General features: G+C 40.0%; 1 protein-coding gene across 6 annotated transcripts in view; it reads left to right on the plus strand.

The window, feature by feature from the left end:
* Positions 1-13284, plus strand: part of Mms22l (MMS22 like, DNA repair protein) — a 134883-nt gene extending 121599 nt beyond the window's left edge. For all 6 annotated transcript variants that reach the window (XM_028877988.2, XM_037202474.1, XM_037202475.1 and 3 more), the window contains 5 exons: positions 1803-2014; positions 7634-7797; positions 10134-10230; positions 11587-11754; positions 12967-13284. In XM_028877988.2, the coding sequence (XP_028733821.1) occupies positions 1803-2014; positions 7634-7797; positions 10134-10230; positions 11587-11754; positions 12967-13048 (723 nt within the window). In that variant the 3' untranslated portion in view covers positions 13049-13284. The remainder of the gene's footprint in view (positions 1-1802; positions 2015-7633; positions 7798-10133; positions 10231-11586; positions 11755-12966) is intronic.
* Positions 13285-17004: the final 3720 nt, after the last annotated feature.

A 17004-nucleotide genomic window follows, 5' to 3' on the forward strand; every position in this document is an offset into this window, starting at 1 on the left:
CATGATGAGTTCCTGGATAGTTTTGGATACATAGAGAAAAGGCTGGGTTTTTATTAGCGTTAGTTTGAAGTAATATGGAATGTGTAAATAAATAATGACATCCTGTGGGCGTCTGAAATATTGATCTCTTTCATTAGTGTGTGATACTGAGAGTTAGACCTTTCTAAATGTGAGGTTCCCTAAAGAAGGTGAGTCAGAAGGGAGCAGATTTTGTTTTGTTTGTTTGTTTGTTTTTCAAAACAGGATTTCTCTGTGTAGCTTTGGAGCCTTTCCTGGATCTCACTCTGTGGACCAGGCTGGCCTCAAACTCACAGAGATCCACCTGACTCTGCCTCCAGAGTGCTGGGATTAAAGGCATGCACCACCACATCTCAGCTTGGGGGCAGATTTTGGTAGTTAACACACAGTCTTCCATGGTGGATTTTTTTTTTAAGCAGAATTTTGAGATTACTGAGAAATTCTAAGTTGATTCTACTCATGTCAAAGTTTAGTGTGTCATCAAGCAGAATGACAGAGAATAGGAACAGAGCATCACCTGGCAATCAGTCGCATGGAGGAACAAATGTATGGAATGGAGTTGAGAGTACCAGAGAAGTCTGGATGTGTGTTCTGTGTAGTCCTCTTAGAACTAGTTTACCTATAAGTAGACATTTCTTATGTAATAAAGTGAGATTTTTGTTGTTTTTGTTGAATTGTCCATTTGGCAGAACTGTCAGGAAACTGTATCTTTAATGTTTAATGGTGTTCTGCTGTCTTTGGATCTGTGGATTCTGTCTGCCACTATCTTCTTGCTATGCCTTTCCTTAATGGGCTCCACTTGTGTTCATTTTAGCTGTGTTCTTGCTAGTATTTCAGTAACTCTACACTGTTTTTCACTAGAAATGAACTTCTATAACTTCTTACTGGATAAACATCCAACTATAGCTACAATGGAGTCCTAGTAAACATGCAGAAAATTATTTCTTTTTCTGAGGGAATGAGTTTAATCACTTGTAAGTATTAAATATTGTTATGACACATGCAGCAAGATAGTATAATGAATTCTTGTGACTTCTATAAGCTGTTAATTTCTTTGAACCTCGGTTTCCTTAACTGTAAAATGGAATATGATATTAACTCCTTTGTTATAGAAATTGAAATGAAATAATGAATATAAAGCACTTGGTACAATAGCACATAGAAAAATTACTAAGATGTTTATTCTCAGTCCAAGCATCTGCATTTCTCTCCCATTACAAGTTGTTAAAAAAATGATTCCATTTCTCTACATGGCTAATTTTTAGGGTAAGTGTTATGTTCTTAGCCGAAATGACTGAGTGATAACTCCCTTCCACCCATCTGTGCCTCTGTGGGATTAGTGGTCCCTACTCTGAGGGGTGGCCTTTACTCTTTTATCTTTCTGCTTGATGATACATTGAGCTTTGATTTAAAAACTTTAAAAGACACTGATGACACATGCATTTTATAATTTAGTAATGACATGGCTGTGTAGTTGATCATGGTAGTCATGTTCTGTGCAGGAGGAAGAGAGGAAGAAATACATTCCCCTTCTCTTCTGGAATGCTTGCCTCTAAAATATACATGCTTGGTTAGATTCTACCACATATATATTATTCAAACTCAACTCTAGAAGGGCTATATATGCCTTACTTATTCATGATACCAGAAGTCCTATTTGATGGTAAGAAGGTACAAATTCTGCCATAAATATCAGTGCTTGAGAACATATTAGTAAGTTCCTAAACACTATTTGAAACTTTGCCATTTGACGTTTCTCTTTTTTCTTATTTTTCTTTCTATAGGGCATAAGTATTGTATGCTGTCAGTCTCAAAATCCAAATGCCTACTTGAATCAGTTGCTAAGGAATGTCATTGAGCAGTATATTGGGCGGTTTCTCCCCACCTCACCGTGTGTTTCAGATCTTGGACAGCATCCTGTTCTTTTGGCACTGAGAAGCCCAGCGTCTCTTCCAATGATGACGACCCTAAGGAAGCACATTGTCCACACCATACGGTAATACCGTTATTACAGAGAGGCATATATAGAAGCTATTAATCTCATCAAAAATAATTCATAGTATCTCAGAAATATTAATATTTTTCAGCATTGTAGTAGCTTAGAAACAGTTTTTCCCAGGAAACATTGAGAATTTGTTGCACCAGGAAGGAAGAAAACGAATGTAATTATATCTTAATTTCAATAAAGATGTATTTAAAAGTTTATTACCACCTAGCAGTGTTCCACAGCATGGCTATAACTACTTGCTTATTTTTCTACTGAAGAGACATCTCTTTCTTTTCCTAGTTTCATTATCTTAACTTCTATGAATAAAGCCTATATAGCATTTATAGTCTTATGTGAACATACATTATCATTTCTCTGGGATGAGTGGTAAGAGAGTGACTGCTGTTCATTGTGACAGTTACATAGTTGAGTCCACCAGAATGTTTTGGATAGCTCCTGTGTACTTTTAGATTAAAAAAAGAATTATATGTTAAAATTGTGTCAGTTTCACTGTGTAGCTTGTACTTTCCTTCTATACCTCCCTAAAGATACATTTTTACGGGATGGAGAGATGACTAAATGGTTAAGAGCACTGTCTGCTCTTCCAGAGGACCCAGGTTCAATTCCCAGCAACCACATGGCCGCTCACAACTGCGGCAACTCCAGTACCAGTGGATCTAATAACCTCACACAGAACAAATGCAGGCAAAACACCAGTGTACATGAAATAAAAATTAAAATTAAAAAAAGAAAAAAGTTATTGTTTTAAAAAGATAGATTTTTATGGTTTTCATCACAATAGAAACTGTATTTTCTATGTTTGTAGCGATTACTTTATGAGAGATAACTGAAAATATGAATGTTGATGAGCGATATGAAGTCTTAGGTTATTAATTTACTATTTATCTCAATTCTTTCATTTCCCGTCTTGTATTAATACTTTCTGTAAAATATCTGCTATCAAGTATGGCTTTATCCACCTGGAGGTCAACTCCCCTCTCTCTCCCTGTGAGCTTGGAGCAGTTTCTTTTCAGGAATGTTAATGTTGACACAGTGAGCTCAGGAAGTACTTGGAGACAGAGGGATACCAGAAACTTACTGGACCCAGCTGTCGCTTCCTTCTCATAAAAACTGTTTTAGCTCAAACAACAACAGGAGGACCAGCTTAGCAGCAGACTGATTTGAGTCCTGATCATTTCCATTCTTCATGTACGTTCCTTGGGTGTCTCTAAGGTTGGTCATGCGAGATATCTTCTACTTTGGGGTATTTCGGCAAATACATATTTTAGTCATGCCTTTCCCTCCTTGTAGACTAGGCCTTCCTCTATACTGTTGTTTATAGAATATCTGATGCAGCAGTTTAGTGTCCCATACATGTTAACATCAGGTCATAGGCCCGTACTTTGTATTAAAAATAGTGAAAAGGGGCACATGATTAGAGAATTTGCTGCTACTCAGTGTTCTCCAGATCCTCAGCACTGAACACTGGCAAATATGTCGAGTTTTCTTGGCAGTTACCAAAACATTAGACTATCTTTCTTCACTCCTTTTGTTTGTTTGTTTGTTTGTTTTTCTAGGCAGGGTTTCTCTGTGTAGTTTTGCGCCTTTCCTGGAACTCACTTTGGAGACCAGGCTGGCCTCGAACTCACAGAGATCCGATTGCCTCTGCCTCCCGAGTGCTGGGATTAAAGGCGTGCGTCACCACCTCTCAGCTTTCTTCACTCTTACTCTCAATGACCTACAGGTACAAGATATGATTCTCAGATGCATAACCTAAGGGACTGGTGTGGACAGATTGATTTTCCTTTATAAATGACTCTTCTGAAGAAAACAGGAGGATTTTACTGAGATGGAAGATAAACATATACCAGATCATTTTGAATTACTTTGGAGGACCTGCATTCAATGCAAGGAATTGTCTGTCATATTTGCTAGATAAAATAACTTTAGTTGTCTTGAGGATAAAGTTAAGTTTTACTGAGAAGATATTTGAAGAATATTTCTAGAATATTCTATTTCTAGTAATTTCTAGAATATTCTGGGCAATGTTTGGTGGTATGTTTTCTTGATTTTGGATGCTTGAAGTGATGAAGAAAGTATGATGCCATCAAACTTGGCCCAGGTGTAGGACAGATGGAGTTATGTATTATTCCAATTGAAATAATTTAGGGGTGGGAGTGGTTTAATAACATTCGGTCCCTACCTATAATTCATTTTTTAAGCATATTTAATAAATTTCTTGTTTTTTTTTAAAGAACTATTTATTTTATGTCACATATGTGTATTAGTGCTTTGCCTGCATGTATGGAATTGTACCACATGCATGCCTGGTGTCCGTAGAAGCTGAAAGAATGCTTCCGATCCCCTGGAACTGAGAGAGCTGCCCGCCATGTGGGCACGGAGCCAAACTCAGTGTCTGTGCAAAAGCAACAGGTGCTCTTACCTGCTGAGCCGCCTCCAGCCTTAACTGCTTAGGAGTATTTTTGTTTGCTTGTTTGCCTGTTTTATTTTTTAACTAACCTCTATATCCATTAGCCATAACATTAAAAGAATCGGTAATAGAAATTATCTTCCTTTGTCTTCATGCAGTGTTTAACATTATGATGCTATTTGTTAAACTTTTGAGAGTCTCTGGGAATAGATTATTGGTATCTAGTATTAAATAAGTTTCTGTGTTGAAATGCCTTCACTTTGTTCTCTCTTGTCTCTGTCTCTCCCACTTTCTGGTGAGTAGGTGGGTGAGTAGAGGCTCTTTTTCATGGGAGGGCCGGAGGACAGCCTCTGAGGTCATTCTTTTGGTGTCATCCACCTTGTTTTTGAGACACAGTATACCACTGACATAGATTTGCTCAGCAGCTGTATTGGTGGTCACCCCGAGGTCTGCCTGGCTGTGGCTCTGTAGTGCTGAGATTACAAGTACAAACAGCCATGCCTGAGTTTTATGGGAATTGAACTCAGACCCTTATGATTACAAGGCAAGTACTTTACTGACTGAGCCATCTCCCCAGCCTTGACTCGATCTTTTTAATGATCTGATATAATTGTAGAATTCTGTTTCTCTTATATTCCTAGAGTCACGTTACTTGGGCTGGAAGCTTTATTGTCTTTGTTCATTTTACATTTCTCTTATCACATTACATCATGGCCATCCTTGTGTCTCGTCTTCTAAAACAAATGACCCCTCTTCCCCCCCCCCCTTGTTTTTTTTCTATTTCTTTTTCTTTTTAGTGCTGATTCACATAGTGTCACCCTGCCTGGCCTGGAACTCAAAAAAGGTCCACGAGTTTCTGCTCCTAAGGGCCTGGTTTAAAGGTGTATGCCACCAGTCCAGCCAGATTAGTTTTGACACTTCCCTGCCCCCAAACCTTCATTGGCTCGCTTTTGTCTGTGTCATGTGATGTACACACTCATCTTTTCTATTGATGGTGTTCCTGTCCTGTGTATACCCCACTGACCCTGGTTTAGATATTGCTCTTCAAGATGCTTTATCCTTCCCTATAGTAAAGCTTGGTCCATGGCACTCTCTTCATTACAATATCATCCCTCTGAGGTAAATCCCATGTGTCTTTTATAAAAACCTGTGCCTAATACCACAGGGTAGCATGCATTGTTTTGAGCCAATTTTTAGGTTCAGAATAATTTTTCCTTAGTTGGATCTGCATTTCTAGCAAGATTATAGTAATATGTGACGGTGTTTGAGACATTGCCTGATTTTAATATAAACTCCATGACAAATGGAGAGGTGAATTCAAATTCCTAAAGCCAAGTTAAGCCCCTTGGTTTGTAGCAAGAATCTTAACAGTTCTTATTAATAAAATCAAACCTGAGGTCAGTTATTGAGGTGAACACTGGAAGATCAGAGAGACAGAACAAGCCACAGCTAACCTCACCTGGCCAACTTCTCAGCTGATCTTGTTTCCTCAGACTGGAAGCCTCAGTATCCTCATATCTGAATGGCTCTCAGTTGAACCGTGCTGCTCAAAACCTAAAAGCTTAACCAGCCAAATGCTTCTAGGTTCTCGTCCTCACACCTTATATACCTTTCTGCTTTCTACCATCATTCCCTGGGATTAAAGGCGTGAGTCACCATTCTTGGCTGTATCCTTGAATACATGGATTTCTGCCTAGCTCTGCCTCCCGAGTGCTGGGATTAAAGGTGTGTGCTACCACTGCCTATCCTCTATGTTTAATATTGTGGCTGTTCTGTCTCTGACTCCAGATAAGTTTATTAGGGTGCACAGTATTTCAGGGAACACAATACCACCTCATGTTTAGTATCCCAGCTGTCTTCCCAGCTTTCTGTTCTACATCATGTCTTGTTAAGGATAGTTTTTATTCTTCTTCATGCGTTAGGTTTTAGCTGACTAGAAGGGTGTGTGGGGTTTTGTTCAGCATCAATCGAGTTGGATGCCTGTGGCTCCCTCCATTCTTTACCTTTCTACTGTGAGATCATTTTGAGTTAGGACTTCTTTCTCAGAATTCCTGGCAATTCTTTGACAAAGCACCAGTCCCATATTTTAAAATTGCCTATTTTTTTCACATCTAAATTCTCCACTAGCTGATGTCTGTTGTTTGCTCTTTTTTACTTAATTGTATATGCTTACTTTTACATTTCTTCCTGCTGTTCATTATGTACCAAATAAATGTTTAATGTTAAAATTTGGGGCGTTAGTAATTCAACAGTTCACAGAACACACCAAAACAAACACTGCCTTAGATAGTGGTTGTATTTAGGATATTAAATTTGTGGGGATCACTGTGTATGTGGAACAAGGGTGATTTATGTAGCTCCTTAAATGAGTTTTGTAAACTCCAGTGTTTTCTGTATCTCCTTATGTATAGTATTAGTTTTGAAACAAATATGTGTATCAGTTTTGGTTGAGTGGTATCTGGGGCTGGAATGTACCTCAGTGGTACCTACCATGTACAAGGTTTTAAGTTCATCCCAGGTACCAGTAAAATTAAAAATCCAATGGGGAGGTGCTAAGTAATTTTTGGCCAATTTTCATATTGTCTAGATTTTTGAACAGTGACCAGGACCAGTTCTAAATGGTTGAGTGGGAGATGAGTCAAGGAGGTTGTTATCCTTACAATCTCTGTGGAATTTTAATGCTACAGTTTATCCTGCCCTGAGAGATGATGATACTCAATCCTAAGTCAGTTCTTTAAATTTCCTAGTGGGGGAAGATAAAGCTAAAACTGGAAGCTAATTCCTAGGATAGTCCTTTTATTTATTTAGAAACATGAGACCCCTCCTAAATTCTAAGTAAATAAATGTGAGAAGAGATTTATTTATGTAAATTTGACATTAGAGGAAATGTTGATTCCTGGCAAAACCGATAAGGGATATGAGAAATTCATGGGAAAGGGAGAAAACAAGTTAGCAATTAGGTTTGCTAAGTTCATTTTTAAGCCAGGTTGCTTTAATTGTATGTCTGTACTAGGTTTTAGAGCACACAGCACAACAAAATGGTCTTTAAAGTTATCATGGCAAGTATACATTCTTTTTAAACTATACTTTATTTAGGGAATAAATTTTTCCAGTATCTTTAACATGCATGGCATTTGATTCTGCTCAGTTGAAGCTTGAAATAGAAGAAAAGTAAAATAGAATTTGCTTCTTTTCAGGAAATCCTATCTTGAGTTTAAAGGGTCCTCACCCCCTCCTCGATTAGCATCCACATTGGCCTTCATCCTCCAGCTCTTCAAGGACGCCAGCATGGCTATTTGTGACCTTGAGCTACTCCTGCCTGGCATCTTAAAATGTTTGGTGTTGGTCAGTGAACCCCAAGGTCAGTTGGCTCGGTCTTGATTTTGTCAGCATTTTCTGTGTACAGGTTAAGCAACTATTCTTTCCTGTGGTAAAAGGTACATGGCTGTTTTCCATCCCTTGGTATGTCTCATGGCTAAAGAATCAAATACCAAACAAGAGCTAGGGTGAGGTGGGGCAAAACAATCAAATACTGGCAAATTTTAGTCTATTTTAGTTTAGGAATTTTTGTTTTTGCAATCCCCCACTCCTTGAAGCAAGTAGTTTATTTATGGGGTACTTCCTTTGATTAGGCTTTTTAGCTTCTCAAAAAAAAAATGTTTGTGTTGACTTACTCTGATTTCACATGAGACTTGTCAAGTACCAGGAGGTGGGAGGTCAGTGTGATTCTTCTCTTGAGTTTTCCGCTAGTGTATCCGAGCTAATTGAGTCGAACCCGGGAGGCTCCTTTGAGTTCAGCCCATTTCCTTTTCATGTCGTCAGCCTCCCTTGGTTGGTCACTTCGACGTGTGCTCTCTGATCCCCACTGTAACGTGCTTTAGTAAGCTTGTTGAGAATGCAGAACAGGAGTCACAGCTCCATCTTGACTCCTTGATAGGCAGTTTGCCCTTTGTCCCTTGTTTTTGTGCAGGTGTGTGTGTGTGTGTGTGTGTGTGTGTGTGTGTGTGTGTGTTGTTGTTGTTGTTGTTACAATGGGACTACCTTTTAACTACTAAGATGAGTGTGGAATGGACTCTGAGGAATCCAGGGGCAGTGCCCAAATGGTGATGGAAAGCTCATTGACCTCTGACATGTTTTGTCTTTTCTCAAAAATGTATGGTATTTTCTAATCTACATTTATATCAGTGCTTATAACATTCTTGTCCCAGTCCGAGTCTGTGAAGAGTGATTTGTTATAGTTCCGTGCTGTACTATCACTTGGCAGGAGGACATGCCCTGTGGTGGCTCCAGAGAGAAGCAGCTTTTTAGGAACCTTGCCCTTGCTAACTTGAACATGGTAAAGTGCCGTGAAAGCCTTGCACTTCATCGTTCAAGATTTCCTTATTCAGAGCAGACAGCATGGTAGTTGTCATGTAGCCATGGTTTGGTTTCCTGTGGTTTCACCTGCATGTTACTAACAGCAGGTCAACAGCTCTAACTAGAAAATTCCTGAAGTTACAATTCATAAGTTTTAAATTGTGTGCCATTCTGAGCAGCTTTATTCAGATTGAATTCCACCAGCTGTCAGAAAACATGTCTCTGAGACAGAAGTAGATAAGCTTCCTTACCTATGGGAAAGCAGATGATAGCTACAGGGTAGGGTTTCTTTTTGAGATAACAAAAGTAGTATGAACCTGACTCTGGCTATACTCGCACAGCCCTGACAATACTGTGAATCCCTGCACTATATGTGAGCATCTACTTCCACACACTGAATCATGTAAACTGGGACAGTCAAGGTGTTAGTTTAAAACAAATATGACTACTCAGTTTGAAGACATTTACATTTAGTAGGCCGAAAACAAGAATTTTATATCATTAAGAACATGCTAAGTTTTCCACATACTTTGCTCACATCTGCATTAGTCAACTTCACATTACCTTAACAAATCAACTTAAAGTAGGAAAGGTTGGCTTGCCTCTGTCTTGTAAGCTTCAGTACATGCTCAGTCGATGCCCCTGCCCATAGGAGTTTGTGGTGGGCAGTGATCAGGGTGGGAACACCTGAAGGCAGAAACTGCTCGCCTGCGGCAGTGGAAACAGTGGAGGAAGAGGAAGAGAACACGCTCCTCCATAGCACCTTGGGCTAGCAAGCCAGCATTTAGCTCATGAGCCTGCAGCACAGTTAAGAGCCAAATAGCAACAGTATTTTTGTACTGTATGTACAGGCACACGGTTTTAAGAATTTGTTTAAATAAATAATTAATACAACTATTGGGCTAATTTTAAGCAAAGGAACATCAATGGTTGGTCTAGTTTGCTACTTAAAGATTTGTAAGGGGTGGAAGGTATGTGTCTATGAATTTAAAAATAAAATCAATATGCCTGTCTACAAATCCATGTCTTTTAAAAGGCTCTCTTGTCTGTATGTATCTGTTTGTAAGATTAATGTGGGAAGGGTTTTTTAATATGGATACCTTTCTGAAGGGAGAACATATCTTCTTATGTATTATTTCAGCTTTGAGACTCAAAATAGACTTTTAAATTTTTTAGGTATTCTAAAGAACAAAACAAACTCATAACTTTCATTTTGAAAACTTACAAAAAGAATGTACCTATTTGAAGAAAACAACGTATTTTTCTAAATCAAAAGTGTTAAAAATTTTGATCCAGATGGTCAGTTTAGACACACTGTATAATGCTATCATTTTCTCCTAGTTAAAAAGCTGGCCACAGAGAACCTGCAATGCATGGTAAAAACCTGCCAAGTGGGGTCAGAAGGAGAACCTGCCACCCAGCTGACTTCTCTGTTTAGGTAACTAGAAAATATGCCAACTGGCAGGGAGATGGTTGCCAGCCATTTGACAGCCAACATGCTTTTTAAATAACTAATTATCCAAAACATAATGTGTTACTACTTGTTTACAGTGTTTCAATTATAGTATTTGGGGCAGTGGGTTTGTTACATTGTGTGGCTTTATTGAAAAATCAAAGTGCCAAGGAAAAGGGTAAGTTAACTGACTTGAAATTACTTGTGTCTTCCTTGAGAAAGAATCTTGAATGTCATTAAGAAAAAGTGAGACATTAAAGTCCCCAAAACAGGTGTATAGGCTTTTTCGGAACTTGTTTAGACCTGGTCTTCAGGATGCTCTGTAACAATGCCTTTCCCTGGTCTTTTGACTTGCTTTAAACACTGAAGCTTCAGAAAGCTTAATTGGGAAACATGGACTCTATAGGGTAGAAGATACGCCCAGCCACACTCCCAGGGCCCGGCTTTGCCCTTGTGAAGTCTTCTATGAGGGCGGTTTCTTTGTGCCATTTCTTTCTCAGGGTCTCCACCAGCTTGCTTTTACATCACATGTCCCCCCCTTGCCACCGCTCAACATGTGATTTGAGGTGTGTTTCTTTGATTCTGTGTTGCATATTTGGTTTCTTGTTTCTTCCCTCTCATCACATAATTGGCACTTGTCTGCTGTTTCTAGTTTATTTCAGTTATGATCACTTTATGTTAGTGTGTTCATGAAAACCTTGGGAGGAAAGAAAAGATCGAATCTTTGTTATATATAATTTTTTAAGCTACTTGGCTTTTATTATATTGATTGGGGAGTGTGGAAATTTTAATGGTAAAATATATGTTTTTTTTATTTATAAACTCTTGCTCATTTAAAACCTGTAAATCTATGTAGTGAGTAACTTTCTGTCCTTATGACTGTATTGACTAATATAGACATACGATACACTGAAAAATAACTAGGAAACTTGACCTCCAGTGTTGCCTCTCACACCCCTCCTGTTCTAGCTGGAAGTGGAGGATATCATGAGAAGTCCCTGAAATTAGATTGTTCCCTCCTCCTGATTCTCCCTCCAGTCATTTTTCTGCTAAGTTTTGCCAAGCTGGGCATGGTGGCATATACCTGTAATCCCAGAATTCTAGGTGACTGAGGCAAGAGGATAATGAGTTCAAAGTCAAGCCAGACAATATAAAACTACTCTACCTCCAAAAGTTAAGAAACAAACAAATAAAAAAGCCTTACCAGTAGTCTGCATGTAGACTCTTTCCTCAACCTTGATGAAATGATCCTTGTGTTCAGGTTAAAAGTGATTATAATATATAGAAGAGGCCCAAGGAATTGCCTCAAATTGATTCTCAAATTGCCTGTTTTACTTTCAGGCAGTTCATCCAGGACTATGGCATGCAGTACAGTTATCACGTGTATAGCATCCTAGAGACAGTAGCAACCCTGGATCAGCATGTTGTCATCCACTTGATTCCTACCCTCACTCAGTCTCTGGAGGATTCAGAGCTAAAATGGGGCCTTGGCAGGAATATCACACAAAGGTATGTTTGATAATGGTACTATTTTGAGTATCATACAGTCCACATTTTCTCATTTTATTAAAATGGCTTGTTTCCCATTTAGGAAAACGGGATATTTTCTTTTGAGATGAAAAATGCTTCAATGCTGTGACTGTTGTCAGTTTTGTGATGCCTGCCTGAGTGGACAGTAGTGTGGCTTTGCAGGGGTCACACGTCATTTCCGTGTTCCTGCAGACGTGACTCCCTCAAAGCTTCACACCTCCATGGTGCTTATATTTTCAAAGCAATGTTCTTAGGGAGAGATGGGTTTCAAAGCTTCAGGTGACTTGTCTCACAAAACCCATATAGATTATAACACTAGGTAACTAGTAGAGTCCGTCTTTGCTGTACAGTCAATGGAAATGCATACTCTTGCAAACACTGCTGACAGCTAGCTTCTGAGCTCTTCATAACATTGGTCACTGTAGACCCTGCCTCAGCCTTCTCTCCCTCCTTGAGCTGCTGGAGCCAGGCCACAGGAGAAGAAGCATGGCTTGCCTGTGTCTCTACCTACATAAACCCTTTCTTTTCTGTAAAGAAAAAGTAAATCTCAAATACAAGAAGTACTACAGAATGTTAGAAATAGCATTTTCTTTTCAAACTGCTATTCAAGTAAGGAGAAGGTAAAGAAGAAAATAGGATGTGCTGGTGTTGTGGCCCTGATCTCTGTTCTGGTGTAACACTTACGGTTCTACGTTTTTGTTGATGAAGCATCTCCCTATTGTAATCATGCCATCATTATCCTTAAGCAGGGTGCCATAAGCACGTTCTGTATAGATGGCCATTATATTATTGGAAATAGTTAATAAGCTCTCACATCATTTAACCTTCATTTTGTGCATATAAGTCCTACTAAGGACTGAATAAATTCTCGCACCTGAGTTTACTCATTAGATACATGAAGCATTGTTTTTAAGTGTTGTGCCAACAGCCTTGGTGCAGTGGGAAGGGGCTTGGACTTGCCTAGGCTTAGTGTGCTGGGCTCTGCTGACTCCCCATGGGAGACCTTGATTTGGGGGGTGGGGGGGATGCGGGGTGGCTTGGGAAAGAGGACTGTGGGGTGGGAGGAGGGAGGAGGGGGGATCTGTGGAGTGAGTAGAAAATTTCTTAATAAAGAAAAGTATTGTGCCAAATCTGCTAGATGGGTTAATAGACATTTGTAAATACTTAAATGATTTTTTTTTCCTTAAACAGGGAAGCATATAGCAAACTTCTGTCCCACCTGGGACAGGTGGGACAGGACGAGAAGAGGAGACTGGAAAGTGACAGAACATGATGCTGCTGCAGACTTCCTGGCTTCGATGTCTCTCAAGCTGCTCTGTGCCACTCCAGCTGGCACTTTAATTCATTGTGTAATGTATCACGAATAATTTCCTTTTTACTGCGTGTATAAAATATATAAATAAGGAACAGAGGCTGATTAGTGACTGTATAATAGGATCCTGGAACGTTGTGAAACTGCTCTATCTTGAAGAGATTTTTTAACTAAATTAAAGACTTTTCAAACCAGAACACTCTCTGTGAATGAGTATTATCCAGTTCATACTGGTCACCTGTTTAGTTGCTGGTTTGTTCTGTTGACTTTCATATCTTTTGTGTTCATACTCTTTCTTTTTTTTTTTTTTTTTTTCCAAGTTACATTACTGGCCTATTTTGTTTGTTTAAGGGAAAGTGAGTATCAGGATACGAGGCTGTGTGTTTTCTTTGTTGTTGTTTTCTACATGTTTTAACTTTGAAGTGACTTGTTTCCTTTTGGGGATTGTGTTTTTTATTATTGTTCTAGTGTTCCCTTAAGAAAACACTTACTTCCTAACTCAAAAGGAAATATTGAGGATGTAGCTCAGTTGTAGAACACTGGACTGGATCCCCAAATTACAAAAAAAGTAATGATGTTTAAAAAAATTAGCAAGTCTTTAAAAATGCAATCAGCATTCTCTACTGCTTTCCTAATTCTAATCTCTGAAATCCAAATGTATATGTTACTTATGTAATTGTCCAATGGTCTATTTTTCTCCCCAAATCAATTGTCATTACTTCCAACAAACGGATTCAAGGCTGTGCAAAACTACATAGCAAGGAATTTCCTTTCAGTGTGTTAGTGACTAACTGGGCTAATGCTGTGTCGAACTGTTGGCTTCAGCAGCTAAAGCACTTTGACTTCTTGTCCTGGTTGTGAACCTAGCATTTAAATTGAGCCATCTCAGTTCTCATTTCTCATCTCAGGAGTTCTCATTTCTCTAAGGCAACTCAGAAAGGCTCTTAAAGAGGTTGGGAATAAAGCTTAGTGCAAGAGTGGTTTATATGGGGAACTGGGTTGAGTGTGTGTGTGTGTATACATATATAAACATAATGTAATATAACATGGCATGTCAGAGAGAGAGCCAGAGAGATCTCCTTTTCCCAGGGTAATTTACAAGGGTAGTTCACAGATCACATGTCACCAGTGGCTCACGCCTATAGTTACAGAACTGGGGAAGCTTGTTCGGGAGGATTGTCAATAGTTCTCAACCAGTCTGAGCTAGAGTAAGAACCTGTCTCAAAAAACCAAAGAGAAAAGGCAAGGGGCTATGTTTCTGAGCCCGTGGCTTAGAGTCAGAAACATGGGGGATATGAGAAGCTGCTGCTTAGCTACTACATATTTAGAGCATAGGTGCTAAAGATACTTAAGACTTGTTCTTGAAACTAAGTAACAAGTGATGACTCCAGGAAAAGTGCTCATCCCACAGATGTGAGGTCTGAGTAAGAACAGGGCCTGGGAGCATGAAGCCATTGGGGGTGGGATGGAGCAGGGATGGGATCGGATCCCTGGAGCTCAGAGCTGTAGGTTCAGTGAGAGACTCACAAATGGAGGTGGAGAGCCTTGTTGAAGAAGGCATCCACCAGCCTCTGGTCTTCACACACACATGCTATGTGAATACAATACCACACACAGCAATCTTTTCTATTTTAAAGAAGTTGGGTTTGCTTGTTTCAAGATATTTTTCTTCCCTGCTGAGGAGTTGTGTCCCCTTCCCTGTAAAATCTTCAGTGACCCTTCTTCACTTGGTATTGTACTTATGTCTCCTTGCATTGCCAAGCTTTACTTGATGCCTGCTTCCTTTAAAGCCCATGGTGGTTTAAACGAGAATGGCCCCCATAGGCTCCTTCCTGTGTTCGAAGGCTGGTTCCATTTAGTGGTTCCATTTAGTGGAACCGTTTGGGAAGGATTAGGAAGGGTGACTTTTCGGAGGATATGTGTCACTGTGGGTGGACTCTGAGGTCAGGCCCATTTTCACTCTGTCTCTGCCTGCAGCATGATGGTCATGGATGAAGCTTCTGAAACTGGAAGCAATTTCCCAATTAAATGCTTTATTTCAAATGTTGCCTCAGTCGTGGTGTCGCCTCATAGGAATAGAAGAGTAACCAAGCCCCTTTTCCTTGAGGCTGCTTCCTCCACCACTGGAGGAAACCATTGTCCTCTATTGCATCCAAATATGTTCTCATTTCTCATGATCTTTGGCCTCTCTGATGAAGGTTGAAAACCACATTCTATGGGGAAAGGGTAGATACTTAGAAGACATTTGGATACTATATCAGTTAGTTAAAATGGTAGGAGGTTCTCCTCTGGGGTCTGGGACCCCTTCAGCCGAGGGTTCTTGGCCAGGTTTACAATACAAGGCATGAGTTTTCTCTTATTTAAATCCAGTCATACAACTGTTAGTTACCCCCATAGTTGCCACATTGACCACTGGGTCTGTATTGTCAGGCTGGTCATGATTGTAGTTCTCAAGGTTCACAGTTGGTAGCACTGTGCTACCCTTCTCCACCAGCAGGCTGCATAGTACCCACCTTTCAACGCCGTGGAAGGTAGCCACTGGGAAGGAACTTTTCCAGGACAGTATCCACTGGATTTCTCCAAGTCCTGTGACCAAAGTGCAGTGCCTTTCACAGTAGGATCTCACCTCAAGTTCCAAAAGACAATCAAAGGCTATTATAGTCTATTTGGGGGGGACCCAGGGATCTAACTCAGGTCATCAGACTGCACTGTGTGTGTATACAGACAGAAAAAGGAGAGTAGAGGCGATGAATTTGAGGAGTGGCAGGAGGGACATGGGAGATGTTGCAAAAAAGAGATAGAAGGAGAAATGCTGTAAATACTGTACTCACACATGGAACTCTCAAAAATAAATAACTAAAAGGAAAAGGCTGGCTAACGGGAAGGAGCAGGAGCACTTGCTGCTCTTCCAGAGGATGCACGTTTAGTTTCAGGCAGCCACATCAGGAATCTCATAATCACCTGTCCTCCAGCTTCAGGAAATCTGACGCCCTTTTGGCCTCTGCAGGCACCCGCACACCACATGTAGCAAACACTTACAAATATAAATAAAAAATATCTTTTAAAATAAATAGTTGGGAGATAGTTTTAAAAGTATACAACATCCTTAGCAATCATGGAAATGCAAATTAAAACATCTTACCCCAGTTAGAATGCCATTTATCAGGAAAGCAAATGCTGGCTAAGATGTGAGGGGAAGGGAAGACCTACTCACTATTAGAGCATGTCTTAGGGTTTCTGTTGCTGTGAGGAGACACTGTGACCACAGCAACTCTTGGAAGGAAACATTTAATTGGGACTGGCTTACAGTTGAGAGGTTTAGTCCATTATCATGGTGGGAAGCACGGGCACACAAAGGCAAACATGGTGCTGGAGAGGTTCCGAGAGTTCCACATCCAGATCAGCAGTCAGCAGGGAAAGAGTGAGACACTGGGCCTGGCTTGAGCATGTGAGACCTCAAAGGCCACTCGAAATGACACACTTCTTCCAACAAGGCCACACCTTTTAATAGTGTCACTCCTATGGACCTATTGGGACCATTTTCGTTCAAACCACTAGAGAGTACAAACTGATGTAGTCCACAGTAGAAATCAGTAGACCTTAAAAGGTTGAAAGTAGGACTATGATAAGACACGGCTATACCACCTCTTAGTAGGTGGCTCAGGGTAGTATAAGAAAGTAAGGTGAGCAAGTCAATAAGCAGTGTTCTTCCATGGCCTCTGCTTCAGTTCCTGCCATGAGCTCCTACCCTTCCCTTAATAATAGACTACCACTGTAAGCGGAAATAAACCTTTCCCCTCCCAGGTTGTTTTTGGTCATGGTGTACATCACAGATGTAAAAAAAAAAAATTCAGACAGCCATGAAATTGACAGTTTCTTTCAAGTTTCTTTTCTCCAGACTCACCAGCTTTCTCTGA

Source organism: Peromyscus leucopus, chromosome 2, assembly GCF_004664715.2.
Source record: "Peromyscus leucopus breed LL Stock chromosome 2, UCI_PerLeu_2.1, whole genome shotgun sequence".
Taxonomy (NCBI): domain Eukaryota; kingdom Metazoa; phylum Chordata; class Mammalia; order Rodentia; family Cricetidae; genus Peromyscus; species Peromyscus leucopus.